The sequence below is a fragment of the Pogona vitticeps genome, chromosome 1 (genome assembly GCF_051106095.1).
Source record: "Pogona vitticeps strain Pit_001003342236 chromosome 1, PviZW2.1, whole genome shotgun sequence".
Classification (NCBI taxonomy): domain Eukaryota; kingdom Metazoa; phylum Chordata; class Lepidosauria; order Squamata; family Agamidae; genus Pogona; species Pogona vitticeps.
The window spans coordinates 297,174,244-297,190,760 of record NC_135783.1 but is presented as its reverse complement, the minus strand read 5'-3'; the positions used below and the strand labels follow the sequence as shown (position 1 = coordinate 297,190,760).

The 16,517-nt window shown below is 40.9% G+C and overlaps 1 protein-coding gene across 3 annotated transcripts in view; it reads left to right on the top strand.

The window, feature by feature from the left end:
* Positions 1-11,292, top strand: part of COX16 (cytochrome c oxidase assembly factor COX16) — an 84,977-nt gene extending 73,685 nt beyond the window's left edge. For all 3 annotated transcript variants that reach the window (XM_078390762.1, XM_078390771.1, XM_020788463.3), the window contains one exon: positions 11,055-11,292. Coding sequence is in view for 1 of the 3 variants with exons in the window: in XM_020788463.3 (XP_020644122.1) it covers positions 11,055-11,156 (102 nt within the window). In the remaining 2 variants the exon portion in view is untranslated. The remainder of the gene's footprint in view (positions 1-11,054) is intronic.
* The last annotated feature ends 5,225 nt before the right edge of the window (positions 11,293-16,517 follow it).

The following is a 16,517-nucleotide window of genomic DNA, read 5'->3' as shown; positions in this document are numbered from 1 at the left end:
CTTGACTGCTGCCATTGGTGTTGTCACTGCCATTCACCAAGTGACACCATGCAAGGGAAAATCCCAGGGGAATAGTCAAAACTAGTGAAGTACACTTATGTAGACTTTTCTGACTGTTGCTGCCTTTTCAATAAAACAGTATTTTTATTTCAGTTTTTTCCCTTCCTTTGACTTGCTGAGTTCTTATTTCACCTCAACCATGCAATTATGACGAGAAGCAGTCGGGGCATTACTATTCTTCAAAATGTATTTTATTATGAATTAATCATTACTAAAAGCCTGTCGGCCCTAAATGGTAAGGTAAAACTCCATTAAAGCATTCGCTTTTTGGGATCCTTTCTGCCATGCTCTGTTTGTATTGCAATTTTGCTCTTATTTGTTTGTGTGAAGGCATTGTCATGTAATGAACAGAAGAGTGGCTTATTCTAATCCGCACACACAATGCATCTCAGTATTTTGTACATACCTGGATGTGTAGTGTTTTCTTCCAATTCAATTTCAGGTAGTTACTTTAAATTTATATTGCCAGAATTATCTTGACTCTTAACACAAAAATGTCATAGCAAAACATGTTTTTCAGATATTTTTGCAAGGATTGTACCTGAGGAACGAAGCTAGGCTTTGCCTTGACTTGCTGAAAGCGTATCCAGTCATCTCTCAAAGTAAATGGAAAGGCCGGCTGTCTTATTTTGAAAGGCTTCATAATCATTGGGGCTTAGCCAAATGTTTATAAATACAGGTGCTGGACACATTTAACTATGTCCCATTGGATATTACACATCTTCAGTTATGCGAATCTGAACAGAGAAAAAGTGAAGATAAACATAAGTTCATAGTGAATGTCATCACTTCGTGCTACTTTTGCTAATACCACTCTTAACGTATCTCAAATAGGAGCAGGATATGCTCTACCTTTTCCTGTATAACACCTCAGTCAAGCCAAAAGCTGTTGGCTGAGAAGTCTTCTCTTTTTTTTTGAAAAAAGAAAACATGGAAAATCTCTTTTTCCTAAAAGTTGTTTGTACCAAAAATAGCTGAGGTGCTTTTAAAAAAACCTGGATGGTGAAGATACCCGAGTACTACTAAACTATGAAAAGCGGTAGTGTTCAGAGATTGGAAGAGTTACCGTATTTTTTTGCTCCATAAGACGCACCGGATATTAAGACACACTTAATTTTTTGAGGAGGAACACAGGGAAAATATATTCTGAACCAAATAGTGTAATAAAATATTGAGTAAACTATAACAGAATAACATTTGAACCATGTAAAGTGAACAGCAGTCAACAGTGGCATCAATATAGACCATTATCAGCCAGTGATAAGACCTATACCACTCTACCTATATTTTACATTTCCTTTCATCCACCTCCTCCCCATGCTTATAGAAATGTTCCAATGACAGATGAGATTGTTGTGCAACTCTGCCCAGCTACAGCTCAAGCCTATATTAAGTTAGAAATGGTTTGTCTAATTTGGCACTGCATTGAGAGGTCCCTTTTAGTTGTGTGGAGGATAAATAGTGGAATGAAACTGTTTAACAGCCAGTTTTCCTTATTTACTTTAGGTTATGCAAAAGAACAGCAACACAAAGCTTAACCCATTCACCAGCAGTAGCACATGCTCAGCATAAGACCAAATCTCAGGTTTCTGACATAATTGAACATTTATATCATGCAAGGCACAACAGGTTAGGCCACACAAAGCTAAAAAAACTGAATACAAACTATAGTAGCTGAAATCAGGAAGCAGGTACTGTAATCCAGTTAGAAGTCAGGAGGCACAGTTAGTTTCCTTGCTGCAACACCTTTTGGAAATACATTCTGTATTAGATGCCCAGAACTAGTTGAAAAGTTTGCAAGTTCAATCCAAATTCCTCATAAAAATGCATTGATAATTAATTAATGCATTTTTATGGGGGGAGGTCAGAAACTTTAAAAAACTTAAAAGAAAGTCACTTACCAGGTACTGTAGACTGAGCCTTGCTCTTCACAGTGCCTTGGTAGACCCCAGAACAGCCAAAAAAGAGGCCTAAACAGCTAAAAGCCAGCAGGCAGCCGGCAGCCATTTTGTGCTCTTCTCCGTGCTCTTCTCAGCTCTTTCCCCCTCCCCTCTCCCCACCTAACAGCTGATCAGTGCTGGTCTGAAAGGCTTTGCAGAGAGCTTTTAAAGCAAGTACCCCTATGCATGTTTCTACATAAGCAGGTTTCAACTCAAACAGAGCACCTTTTCACCCAAGCACAGTTTAACCCAAAACAAACAGCGTTTAAAATAAAACTAGCAGCTTTTAAAGTAAAACAAGCATGTTTCTACACAAGCAGGTTTCAACTCAAACAGAGCACCTTTTCACCCAAGCACAGTTTAACCCAAAACAAACAGCTTTTAAAGTAAAACTAGCAGATTTTAAAGACAAGAATGCACGTTTCTACACAAGCAGGTTTCAACTCAAACGGAGCACCTTTTCACCCAAGGATTAACCCCAAACAAACAGCTTTTAAACTAAATTTTACATTTTAAAACGACAATACCAGGCAGTCCCAGGTCTCTCTCCCAGCTCTCTAACTGCTAGCAAGGAAGCAGACAAGCAGCCTCTTCACTAACTGAAAGTTTGAATTTCCCCGCTTTCCCTGCCTTCCCCGCATATTAGGTATGCTAATATCTGTGCACTGGAGGATTGTGGGAGGAACATCCAGCTCCTGATGGGGGTCCTGTGGGGCACCCCAAAACACTGAGTAGCTCTCTTGGCCTCTTTCGGGACTGGGGCTGTGCAGCCCTGTGCTGATCAGGAGGTGCAGCCAGAGGTCACCATGCCTTTGGGGGACAGACCACAGAAAGGGGCAGGTGGTTTAGGAGATGGCTCATTTATTGCATTCTGGATGTACTGACCCCTGTGATTTCCCCAAATATGGGGAAATCAACTGCCTAAGTGGGGGACTATGTTTGTGGTTTCCCCTGGTCTCTCTAGAATTACTCTTTCCTCTTTGGTCCTTGGCAGTTTTCATTGCCTGCTACCATAGGCCTGCTAGCCTTGCTGGTTTTCCAGGTGGGCTGCAGGAAGCAGATCCTGGAAAGCCAGCAGTGCAGAATGGTGGGGTCCAAATAGCAAACAGTCTCTGGTGCTAGTTCAGAGGCCTCCCAGCATGGCAGTAGGGGGTTTCTGGGTGGTGGTGGTGGTTGAACCCCTTTTTTCTGTATTCCTTCCATAAGACGCACATATTTTCTCCCCCACTATTTGGGAGGGGAAGTGCGTCTTATGGAGCAAAAAGTACGGTACTTTTTGAACGACCATCCCCAGATGACATGACCACAGGTAATTCTGGGAGTTGTGGCTCTTCCCAGTTTATTTAGCATGTAATGGACCAAACTCAGGGTCTCCCATGTAGCAGCTGAAGCACAATACCACTCACTAGCTGAGAGGAATCATGGCAGTACAAAGACCTGTTAGGCTGAAGCATAGGCTGAAACACTCATGACTATGCTGTTGCCAGCACATTTTAAAAAGCCACATGATGACATTGTTTGCTAACAACAGTGGCATTCAGGATCTATTATTGTGAGGGCAACATTGTCTGCTTTTAGCTGTTATTTTTGTTACTCTGATCACTTTGTAACCTGCAGTGGCAGAAAAGGGGTGTAACAACTATTGTAAAATGAAATAAGTATTTTTTTTGCAATATGTTTACTTGCAATGTGTCTGAAGAAGACACTTGGGAATTGCATGGGATAAGATGGATTGTTGATTGTGGGAATCTCATTGTCCCTTAACACTCTTGAATCAGATTTTGATGGAGTACCAGCGAAGATCTCTGCTTACAGAAAGTATACTATTTTAGAAATTTTCCACTTTCTTTCAGGGTTAAATGTCCCATCAAAAAAAAAAAAAATACATATTCCTTGTTACTAGCCTGTGCTCTCTCCCATGGCTGTACTCCTTGGGATGAGTACAGTACAGTGGTCACCCGCATAGCCCCCCCCAGAGCCCCCCTCGCACCGCTTTCGGAAGCCTCCTGGGGCTTTTTCAGCAGTGAAAATGCACCTCTGAAAGCCCTGCTTTGCCACTGGGGGCGGGGTGGTGGTGGGCCTGCCCCTGCCCACCCACACCCACCCCCACCTCGGCAAAGCACTGCTTTCAGAGGCTTCCCCAGTGCATTTCCACTGCCTATTTACCTGCTGGGGAAGCTTCTAAGAGCAGTGCGGATCAGCTGTAAGGCGGGGGGGGGGAAGGGGCTGGAGCGGAGAAGATGGCTCCCAGCTCTTTTCTGGGATGGTCGCTTCCCCCCCATATCGCAAACGCCCAGTTTTCGCACAGCTGATGGGGGGCCTTTGCTAAGATTGCTGGTCACACCGATTAGCTGTGCAAAAATGGGGTGTTTACGATGATTGGGGGGAAGCCATCATCGCAAAGTGATTTTCCCCTATAGGGAACATCGCAATGTGATCGCTTTTGCGATCGCAAAATCCACATCGCTATGCAGATTCATCGTTAAACGGGGCACCCGTTAAGCAAGGCACCACTGTATTTAGAACCAGTCAGACTGAATGTATTCTTATATGCTTGCTTCAGCCATCATGATATATCAACCAAAAATACGAATAAGCACAACTTTTAAAAAATTTAAATAAAATGGGAACGGGATCTCTACGCAACCCATATCTTTACTGAGAAATAACCCATCAAAATGCTTCTGGTTTAAGCAAGTATTTACATCCCATGACTAGTCAGGAAACAAAGCTCAGTGAAATAGAAAACAGGGAGGTCAGGAAGAAGCACTTATTTTGATGAACACATTTTTTATCACTTTAAGGAAGTACAGTAGATGTTATAATGACAAGCAAATGGTATTTGACCCTGAATATGAAGGTAGATGCTACCAGTACCCTTCAGGAGCTGTAAAATAGTTAACTCACTTCATTCAGATCTGTTTCTATTGAATCTGAACATGAATGGGCTTTGGAGGGAGAACATTTTATGGATATTTTTATTATTACTTTCAAGCAGCACAACAAACTCCAAATACTTTTATAATGGTCTGTACTGCTCAAAGAAGATTATAATTTGCAGTGAGAAAGGGTTGTGCAATTCTGGAACAAGTTGCACATTGTGAGTTTCTTACCAAATAAATGAAGTAGATCTCTACCGAGATACTTAAAAATGCACAGCATATATGCACATGGTGAGCCACTGATATTCATCATTGTCATTTCTGCAGTGCTGCTGACTGAGAGTGGTCACAGAGGTTCTCAGGACATCGCCATACAATAAAAATATGTTACTATCTTGAAATGACTAATGGACCTTTTATGTTTCCCAAGCTCCTTGACATGGAGGGCTTTCAATGGTAACATTTGCAACACAAATATAGGACAATGTAGTGGTAGTCCTCCTTCCTTCTATTCTAGCTGATAATATGCAGTCCATAAATTATGCGGTCGCATCTCCTACATTTGGGGAAATCTCACACAGATTTTCCCTTTATAGCTGCTGTATATACAAGCTGACAGCATAGACTTATTTACCTGTATCTATCCCCAATTCTTCTCATAATAATGTCCATCCTTTCTGAAATTGGAAATGAAATGTTATCTTTCAAATGACATTCAGGTTTATGTTAGAAATTTCAGTTAATTATTCATTGTGTACCATTGTCACATCTGACTTACTTGATCCTCATAGGGTTTTCAAAGAATATGAGATATTTAAGACTTGTTTTACCAGTGCTGCCCCTCCTCGGTTTCCATGTTGAAGTAGGGAGTTGAACCCAGGTCTCCTGTCAAACTGGGGTCCTCAGATGTTCTTGGACTGCGATTCCCAGAAGCCGCCAGCACAGAAAGTGGTGGAAGCTTCTAGGAATTGCAGTCCAAGAACATCTGAGGACCCCAGTTTGAGAACCACTGACCTAGTCCATCATTGTATCCATTATACCACACTGGCTCTCAATTTTATATTTCAAGAATTAGCTGAATAGTTGTGAAACAGTATATACGGTAGAGTGCAAGATATATGAAGTTCTGTTTATCTGTATAGCATTGTGTTGGATATTGATGTTCTTTCAAGTTGTCAAGTGAGATCTCCAGTTAGTTCATATATTTGTATACTAAATGACTGCACTTTCAGGTTGATCATATATTCTATCTATCTTATGTTCCAGTAGTAGACTAATTTTCCAAACACATACTGTTTAAGCATTCCACTCACATACATACACATTCTCTTATGAAGCCAGGTAAGCTTTTCTATTTAATTTGCCTAATTCCTCTCTGTAGAAGTGCTACCACTACTTCTGGCAGTGCGCTCTACTTCTGGAATGCATCTTGTAAACCACATGGTTGGGGTGGGATAAGACATAGGTTTTGCAAGGCAGTAGTTACTCGGTCTGAGTTATTTGAGGTGGTGGAGCACATGTGAACATCCAAAAGTAAAACAACTAAGTAAAGAAGCAGATTTATCCCCATCAGATAAGTTGCTGTAAATAAGAAACTTTCAGACATCTGTTAAATTTTTTTAAAAGAAAGCAGAACTGCAACTTACAACAAGCCCTAGCTAGTGTGGCCAAGGGTTGGAATTATGAGGGTTTTAGACCAATAGCATCAGTAGTTTTAAATGTACCTTACCCCTGTCTTTTACTCACTCAAGTGCTAAACCTGCACCTGAGTTCTGTTACTTCTGCCCAAGTAGGAAATGGGTACAGTTAGGTCATTTTAGTGTCTGCACTTAACTGTCTTATAAGAAGAGCTCTTCAAAATGAATGGGGAAGCTTTGGTCTTCTGAATATATGGGTCAGCTCTCATCAGCCCCATTCAGCCTGGCCAGTGGTAAAGAATGTTGAGAGTTGGAGCCCAAAATACCTGGAGAGTCAAGGGTTCTTCCTCTGTGCATTAGAATGTATTACTGGTTGCTTCAAGTAGACTTATAGCTGTTGCCCGCATGCTGGATTTACAGCATGATCATTAGTACAGTGCATACTAACATATAGTTTAAAATACAGTAAACCAGTTCTGTTGTCCCTTGTTCAATTTACTGTGTAGCAGCATTGGCATTTGCTCTAACAGAACTGGGTAAAGTGTCACATCATTCATTTTAAAAAATCCCTTCATCTAGAAAGCTCCCCTAATAAGTGTCCTTAGGCTAGACTTCTGACATACAACTTTCGCTGTGCAGGAGTATTGAATCATTTGAACCTCCAAATGCAGTAGTCCCCCCTCCCTATTTAAAAAAGGCAAGTAGCTGAAACTCATGCATACTGTTTAAAATTGTTCAGATGACTATGTCATGAAATGTCTACCTAATAGATTGCATTCTATGAAAATTCTGCAACAAAACATGTCTCTGGGAGAATAAAATGTCCTATCTCAATGGGTGATAACAAGTAGTACTGTAATCTAGAACAATGTACAGATGGTTTGAAAGAAATAAATGTGTTGCCCTCTCTTTCAAATTTTGTCATATTGATCTGTAGGTTGATTCTTGTTCTGAAAAAAAAATCTCCAAGTAGTTTACAGTAAGAGTTTTTAAAAAATCCAAACATGAAACAAAATAAAACACAGCAGACATTACAAACCATCATTTGTAATGGTCAGTGTTATATATATGAACTGGAAACATGGACTGTTAGCAAACAGGGTAAGATGCCCCCTTCAAATTCCAGATGTGTGAATCTACTCTTTTCAGAAGGAAACTTAACAGCCAAGTGTTGTCTCCTCTGGAGGAATGCTATCCAAAATTACCATCAATGTAGGAAGCAGACAACAAAACTCAGTGGTCCATTAATTCTTTACCCTAGCTTACTGCAAAGGATTTGCCTGTGATCTTTCCTACTTAAACTTAATTGCTAATGTGGAAACTTGATCCTTGTTTAGAGAACTAGAGTGGTATAGGATACCACTGAGACAACACAGCACCTGATTCAGCTTTTTGTTCACTAGCTGGATATATACTACTTCCACGCAACAATTCTTTACCCGTCTTAAATGTTTCAGCAAAATTTGTTTAAGATGAACTTGGGGGAACTAGCTGGATCTTAAGAGTGCTTAGTTCAAGAGCTTGACTTCTGGTAGATGCTCACCTGCCTCAGCAACTTGCACTGATTGCGAAGGCAAAAATGACAGTCCTGTAAAGTATTCTATCAAGTCATGCCTTATTTCTCTTTCAATTTGTGGTCCTTGCCAAAGGTTATATTGTGTCCTCACTGTAAAGAGGCAGATGGTTTGTTTGCTTTTTGATTTTCCCAGTCATGGGTGTGTAGTATCATTGATATTGCATGGCTCACTTTTCCACTCAGGCCTACAAGTTCTGCTAATACAGGGGTGAAAAACTTTAGTAGGTCTGTGGGCCAGTTTCATGCATGGAGTAGCAAGATTGCCCTAAAAATGTGAAAATTGAAACCAACATTGGCTAGCAGCCCACTTCCAGATTTGAAAATTTTGTATTTTGTTATGTTAAACAGTTTAGGATGTATGACTTATTTCAAAGGTGACTTCCTACTCTTTTTGATTCTCAAGAGCTGCAATTCTATTTCTTTGCCAGAAAAAGAATAGGCTATAGGGGAGCTGGAGACAGGAGGATCAACCTTGGAACCACACTTTGTCCATCAACTATCTCTGTCTTTGTTCTTAAGAATTATCTACTAGTTCAGGACTAGGTAAACTATTAGCTCAATTTCTGCAAAACTCAGTCAACTCACAGACAGTGTTCTGAGACTTCAGTAGTGAGTCTGTATTCACTGAGTTTGGAGCCAGTGTGGTGTAGTGGGTACATGTCAGACTAGGACTCATGAGACCTGGATTGAAATCCCAGCTTGGCCACAGACACACACTGCAGAGTAGCAGTAATAAATTACTTGTTGAACATTTCACATACTTTGAAAACCCTGCTAGGATCACCATATATCAGAAGTGATTTGAAAGCATATAACATGTGTTTGAGTTTATAGTGACCTTGACATCTCTCCAGAACTTTACTTCTGGTTTATCAACCATCTCTTTGGGCTGTGGTTGACTCATACTCAAACTTCTGCTGCTTCTGAAGCCACTATGGAAGTTCTCAATTTCTTTCATAAGCCTTCCTCAGCCTGGCCTTGAGTGATCTTAGCTTTTTACTACCCTTTAGTTACTTCAGTCTTCAGCCTTCTACATCTGGGTCATCTTCTCCAGACAGACTCTCCTCCCCTCTCTTTTGGCTTTATATATTCTCAGACATCCATCTTTTTAAAGATACAACCAGTCCTATTCAAAGTGTCAAAATCATCCATAACCATACTTCACCAGTCACCTTCTGTGAGATGTTTTAAAACCATCAGTCGTATTTGTCCAGTTTGTGTTGCTTCGACGCATCTGCAGCCAGTCTTCACAAAATAATCCTGTTGACAGTTAAACACTGTAGTTGCCAATCAATATATATGAATAAACAATGTATTCTTTAGTAGCCAAGCCTTCAATAAATATGCTCCCCTTACACATCAACTGCTACTTAACCCTTCCGCAGCACATAAATGTTACACATTAAATGTGTGAACATTTTTAAACAATTTCTCTTCCTAAAAGACTGTTTCTTTACAATATATGAAACAGAGGGCAGTGCGAATTTGTATAATAAGGAATGTATCATCTTAAAAGGTGCTTTCCCTTTCCCAGGAGAAAGAGACAGTAGAAAGCCTCTTTCAAGATTGTATCTTTTTCAAAGATTGCATTTCTCATTTTTGCTTTAAAAGTAGGATCTTCTAAAAATTCATTTGATCTGAATTGTCTTTTGATTATTTGGCTATACATTGTTATCAAGAAATCCCTTGGGTATTAATAGATGTTTAGAATCTAATAAAATCAGAATCTATTTTAGGTAGTTCCCTTTCATAAACTGGATTTAGTTAAGTAGGAACTGCAATAGGTGAACTTCTCTTTCTTGTGTGAGCATGAAGATACAGGAGCTCCGATCTGAACTTAAGAGTTCTAGCCCAGAGCTCAGATGGAGTAGAATCTGAAGTTTTATTTAATTTTTGTTATATTGCACTGTGTTGATTGTATATTGTGTAGTCTGCAAAGGCCTGTGTGCAGTTCACTCTATGAAACCGTTCTCGTTTTCTGAGGCTGGAGTTTGTCTCCCTTACGGCCAAGAATTGAATTCATTTTTATATTAGTAGTGATGTTTTTATTGCTTTGTGTCATGTTGTAGATGGGTGGTATATCAATCAATCAATCAATCAATCAATCAATCAATCTTCTACCTTCATCCATCCTGGCCTATAGCTGTGAAAGTTTTGTTTTTTATTAGGAATGGTTCAGAATTTCTCCTGCTTCCTCTAGGAATCCTGTGATCAGAAATTGTACCTTTCTATATTGCAACCTAACAATATTCTACAATCTGTCCCTTGCTTCAGGAAAGAAGGAATGAGTGGCATAATTTGACTATTATGGGATGGAGCTATGACCTAAATCTCAGAAAGCCTTGCATTCTCAGCAGTAGTACTGGTAAACTGATGAATATAAAGAACATGTTTAATAAACTACTCTGCAGTTCCCTGATTTTTCCTTTGTTAGGGATGAAATTCTCCAGGCTTGAAGTGAGAATCTTATTTTATAACTGGTCTGAGATCCAAAGAACCTGTTTTTATTTGGCCAATATGTCACACACATGCAACATTTACTTCTCCGTATGAATTTATTAAAAGACTTCTATATTTGTGTCAATCAGAGTCAATTTAGAGAATAGTTTTCTTTTTTGTTTCCCTCCAAAATTCCACATTCCTCACATGTTGGGATAGTGTGAAGCCAAAGATAAGATACTACAAAATGTCAACCTTTTAAAAAAAGAAAGGTGGAAATGAGAGGTTCCTATCAACCTTACTCCCTTGGTGAAAGAGCCCCTATTTCCTTCCATTGTATTGAATTTTCATTTGTATTAATGTCTGGGTATTTTCTTGATGGCTTCTTTTAGAAATCATTCCTGGTCATGAGTTGCAGAGGAGAAGGTTCAGATCATGTAAAGGAATTATTTTTAAATGTCTGGAAGAACCTAGTAGTTTTTGGAAGTTATTATAATTGCTTTTCTGTCCTCCTTTACAGAAAATAAAAGACAGTGCCTTTGAAGATTGGAAGAACATCAGAGGGCCTCGTCCATGGGAAGATTCAAAGTCTACCCAAGATCTGCAGCGCCAACAACAATAGGAGTAATCTTTTGGCTGAAAGCTTGGATTCATTCATTTGTGATTTTGCACTCTTCCCTCCCTCCTCCAGGAGGATTGTTGTTTTAACTGATATTGCAGCTAAACACAAGTCTTGTAAATAAAGAACTTGATCTGTGGTTCTCAGTGATAATCAATATACTACACACATTTGTGTAACAATCTGCCCCTTTCAACTGAAGACAGTAGAGCTTCTTCAGCTAAGTAAGGTGCCAGTCTTCACACTGAAGTGTTGATTACAGAGAAGAAAATCAGTCCACATTCTCAACTTATTAGGACATGTCAAATGATGACTCCAGCAAAAAGCATCTTTGCTTCATTTGTTCAGATTTTGGATGCTTTATTTTTGTGTTACACCTCAGAATTGTAACACATAATATTGCATTCATTATTTCATACAAGGCAATAAATTTTCACACATAAACCTTTCACACATAACCCCCCACAGTTGGGGGCCTGGGAAACTCCCTCTCTTTGGGGGGGGGTGACTCTTGCTGCCAAGGATGGGGTCTGCAGCTTGGGGATCCATCTGGACCCAGCGCTCACTATAGAGACCCAGGTGGCATTGGTGGTCCATACCGCCTTTTTTCACCTTCGGCGGATAGCCCAGCTGCGGTCCTATCTCGATGTTGGGGCGCTCACTACCTTGGTGCATGCGCTCGTAATCTCAAGATTAGACCACTGTAATGCGCTCTACATGGGGCTGCCTTTGAGGCTGTTGTGGAAACTCCAGGTGGTACAGAATGCAGTGGCCAGACTACTTAGTGGAGTGAAAAAATACCAACATCTCACCCACTCTGGCCGCATTGCATTCGCTGCCCATTCAGTTCCGCATCGACTTCAAAGTGTTGATGCTTACGTACAAAGCCCTAAACGGTTTAGGGCCTCGATACCTGGCGGAACGCCTACTCCCACCAAGAACTACCCATATCACTCAATCGAGTCAGGAGGTGAGGCTAAGGAGCCTGACACTGAGGGAGGCCTGGAAGGAAAAAAAACAAGAAACCGGGCCTTCTCGGCGGTGGCTCCTCGCCTCTGGAACAACCTTCCTCTGGAGATTCATGCGGCTCCCTCGCTGGGTGTCTTTAAAAATCAACTAAAAACATGGATGTTTCGGCAGGCCTTCCCCCCAGTTAATTCCTGATGATTTCCTTCCCTCTCCTTTTCTACTGCTTGTTTTCCGTCTTGTTGGATTTTGTTTATTGTTCACTATGTAATAATTTTATATCTGTGTATTTTATGTGTACTTTATTTATGTTGTAAGCCGCCTAGAGTGGTCATAACTGACCAGATAGGCGGGATATAAATAAAAAATAAAAAATATAAAAAAATATCAATAATTCACATATTCAAAATAGTAAATTTTACTCCTAGTTTTAAAAACTCAGAATGTCAACACAACGCTGGGTACACAGGCCAGTGTTATTAGTTTTACAAGTGAAAATGAAACAACCAGTTGTTTCTTTCAGCTGCCAGATGGATAGTTTGATATGTGAGTGGACAGCCCATGACTGGTACTTCCTAAAGTTGACACTCAGAAAATCACCCAGGTTCTCTGCTTCTAAATCTAGCTCAAGTTGTGCTGTGTGGCAGGAGCATGACTCTTTGTTTAAAAATATCATTGAAATTACTATGTTGATTGATTGCTGAATTGATCAGTCACCCCTCTGGGTGCATATCAAATAAAAACCCAGAACCCCACAAAACAATACAGCCAATTTGGCAATTCATCAATATAGATCAAAAATTCATGCGAAAGGAAAGAGAAAGAACAAGAAAAAAAACCTAATTTTTTAAATTTAAAACATTTTTACCCCTCCTTTTTCTTTAAAAGGGAACCAAGTCAGCTTACATCACTAAAACGCAATATTTAAACTGAAAAGAGTTAGTATACAAATACTTTTAAAAAATCAAACAAACCCAACACTAAAAACAGATTCAAGGCAGTAAGGCACAACAATCCATTAAAAAAAACCCTTCAGGCAGCCAGTCACTAAAGGGAAGGTTTCCTGAAGAGAAAGATCTTTGCTTGCAGAAGGACATCAAAGATGTGGCCAGCCTGGCCTCTTGTGGGAGGGAGTTCCAAATCCGAGAATAGCCCCAAAAAAGGCCCTCTCCTATTTCCCCACCAGATATTAACAGCATCCAGGGGATAGGTTATTGAAGTCAGCTGGGTATAATTCTGTTTTCACTCATTTCCTGAATGTCCAGAAAGAAAGAGCCTGTCATATCTCAATTGGAGGCATATTCCAAAGATAGGGGGCCACCGTTGAAAAGGCCCAATTCCTCTTTTGTAGAAATGTTTACAATTGTTTTATGAATCACCTTTTGATCCCATAGTACTGGGATGGGCAACTTGCAGTCCTCTATCTGTTGGTGGGTTGTAACTCCCATCAGCCCTACCTTAGCCAGTATAGTGAGAGATGATGAGTCACAGGCTTAGCGATATAAGGAGACCTATACATTGTTCAGTTCTGCAGTACAGTACATAAAGCAATGTTGCACTGAGTCAGGAATTCAGGCACATTCAGCCTAATATTGTATCCCTAGCAGTGTGGAGATAACATCCTGAGGCCAGAGCACAGTCCCTCAAGGACTCAGTTCCTGATCACTGGGCTTCTTTTTTTATATACAAACACCTCTGTTTTGTCATAAAATGCCCACAGGCACTACCAGTGAAATAATTGCCTTTTTAATCTCAGTTGTGGCCTGCAGTTATATACAGGCTCTTGAAATAAGTTACTGTGGCTAAGAGACTACTCTACTTCTCTCTGCCATGCTTAGGAGGTTGCCACCAGCACATCTGGCGGGCTGTCAGCCACCACCCCAGGCTCCTGATTAGAGTCCTCGGGCCAGACTACTGCTGGGTCTGAGAAAGGTGGAGGAGGAACCCATGATGTATGAAAGGCATGTGGAGAAGGAGGAAGGGGCAGGTTCAGTCTACCAGCTGGAGGCCTTGGAGGAAGCTAAGAGAGGATGGAGCAGGGAGATTAGAAATTCCCGACTCTATCAAGATGGCAGGAGTCAGACACCTGAGGAACTGAAGAGAAAGGTACTTGGAAAGATGCCTGAAAAGAGAAGAGCGCCTGGAAACAGGAGGTTTGTGGCTATTCCCACCTGGAGGACCCCTGCACAGAGGTGCTCATGTGGATCCAGCTTCTCCATGGATGAAGCAGGGGCATAGGATGTTTGACCACTTTCCTTATTCCATCCTTACACTCAGAGACAGTTACTGGCATCCATGACTCCCATGAGCCAGTCATGCCCCACACCCACCCAGTGGGTGACGTTGGAGCAACAGGAGCATCAGTGTTGTCTCCATCAGCAGCCACACCTAGAGCAGCAGCCACCACCAGGGAGGCATAGGCTGAAATCCAGACTGAGACTAGAAAGCCCTCCTTGCCCTGAGCAGCCACGTTTGATCCTCCTTGAAAGCCTCCCCTAAAGGCTAAAGATTGGTGGGCCTCAGTAGGGCTCAGATAAGACTGAGTCTCCTCAGGAGCAAGTGCCAACAATTTCTCCCTCTGGGTGACTCCTGGAAGTGTAGAGAACTCACAATCCAAAGCTGCAATAAACTCTCTTGACTTGCAAGACCATCTGGACTCTACGGACACAGGAATGGGTGAGGATTTACCTGCTGCCCCCACATATGCATTTTACTTTGCAGTAGTCTCTTACTCCATTTTCTACTGTAAGCTCTGCCTTGTGCAGTGTCTGTTAAGAGCCTTGGCATGTGGCCTGTCATCAAGCTGTGCAGTTACTTAACATGTGGAGGAGTAATTTTTCACCATGCTATGTGTGTACATGGATTGAAGGAGGGTCAGGTTATCTCAGACTTGGCCTTCTGTTGATTGATGGTGTTTCTGGGATTCTGTATCTCTATGTTTGCATCCTACCTCACATTAATAGAAATAGTGGCAAGCAAATTAAACTGCCAGGTGTATGGCACATGGAGTATTCCAGCCCAAGGGAAAATGTGACAGCTGTAACTGAGATGTTCAGCATTTCAGAATGCTGGAGGCTGGTATTAGTTTCACTTCAGCCAGAGCACAGGCAGTTATCTCAGGATCCATGCATTACCTCCTGCCTTACTTGACTCAAGCTTCTATTTTGTGTTCTGTATGTTATGTACTATTAACTATTTTCAGTTTGCTTTCTGTCAAGTAATTTTGATTTTTCCAAGGGATGAGGCTTCTTTTGCTTTCACACAGCTGTGTAAGAGATATTTCTCCATGCCCCTGTGCAGCTCAAATAACCGTGTGGATACTTCAACCAAAACAGCAGGACCAGCTGTGAATTGTTCTTTGCCAGTTGACTTCCTTCTCAAAAATGTTGAAAGACCCATAGAATGGGTTCTATCCATGTAATTGCAGTATCCATTCTCCCATTAATTTGTTCTCTCTCTCTCTCTCTCTCTCTCTCTCACACACACACACACACACACACACACACACACACACACACACACACACACACACACACGGGGGGGGGGAGAGTAGTTCCCAGCAACATGTTTTGATGTATGTGTTTAATTGCAGTTGGGTTTCAGATTGTATCTAGAATATGTGTGCTGGAGTGTACTCATGCCAGGTTTAATACATCTCAAAACCAAATTTGCTTTTAAATGGTAATTCGTGCTCAGCCACACATATCTTGCTTTGGTTTTGTTCCAAGCATCTTGCTCACTTAATTTGGCCTGCGCTTTGTAAAATGGTCCTCAGTATTTGTATGTTGATGTTTGTAAGATTAAGCCACCTGTTCTGCATACCACTCAACAAGACTTACATAGAGTGCACATTTATGTGCATCAGAACCTTACTGAACACAGTGGAGCTGACTTAAGTAAACATGGACAGGCTTGAGCTGCACGCTGAAATAATCTAGATGTGGAATTTTCTACCATTCACCTTAGCTGCTGTTCTCTTATGCGAAAAGAGAATTTGGCTCTACACACAGCATACAACTTCAGGCACAGAGGGGGCATTTCATCCAGTGTTTCATTAGAGATTCATATGGATCATTGCTTGAAAGCATATATGCCAATTTCTGTAAATTCATTCTATGCATGGCAGATTTGCTAAGAACAATGTTTTCATTACAAATGTAGTCTGAAATGTAAAGGTTTCAAGCCTTCTTGGCTGCTTTGCCTTGGGCCTTTGAGAACTTTAGCTTGACCATCTATTTCACAGAATCACTGTGTTCCTCAAGAGTGTACAGTAAACTCCATCTTAGTAGGAAAGGAATCTTGAAAGGTAAATAGAAAGTATTCATTTAAGATTTTTTCTGTTCTGAAGACTACTTCTGTCAATGTGGCTGTCTACTCACACAAAGCATTTATACAACA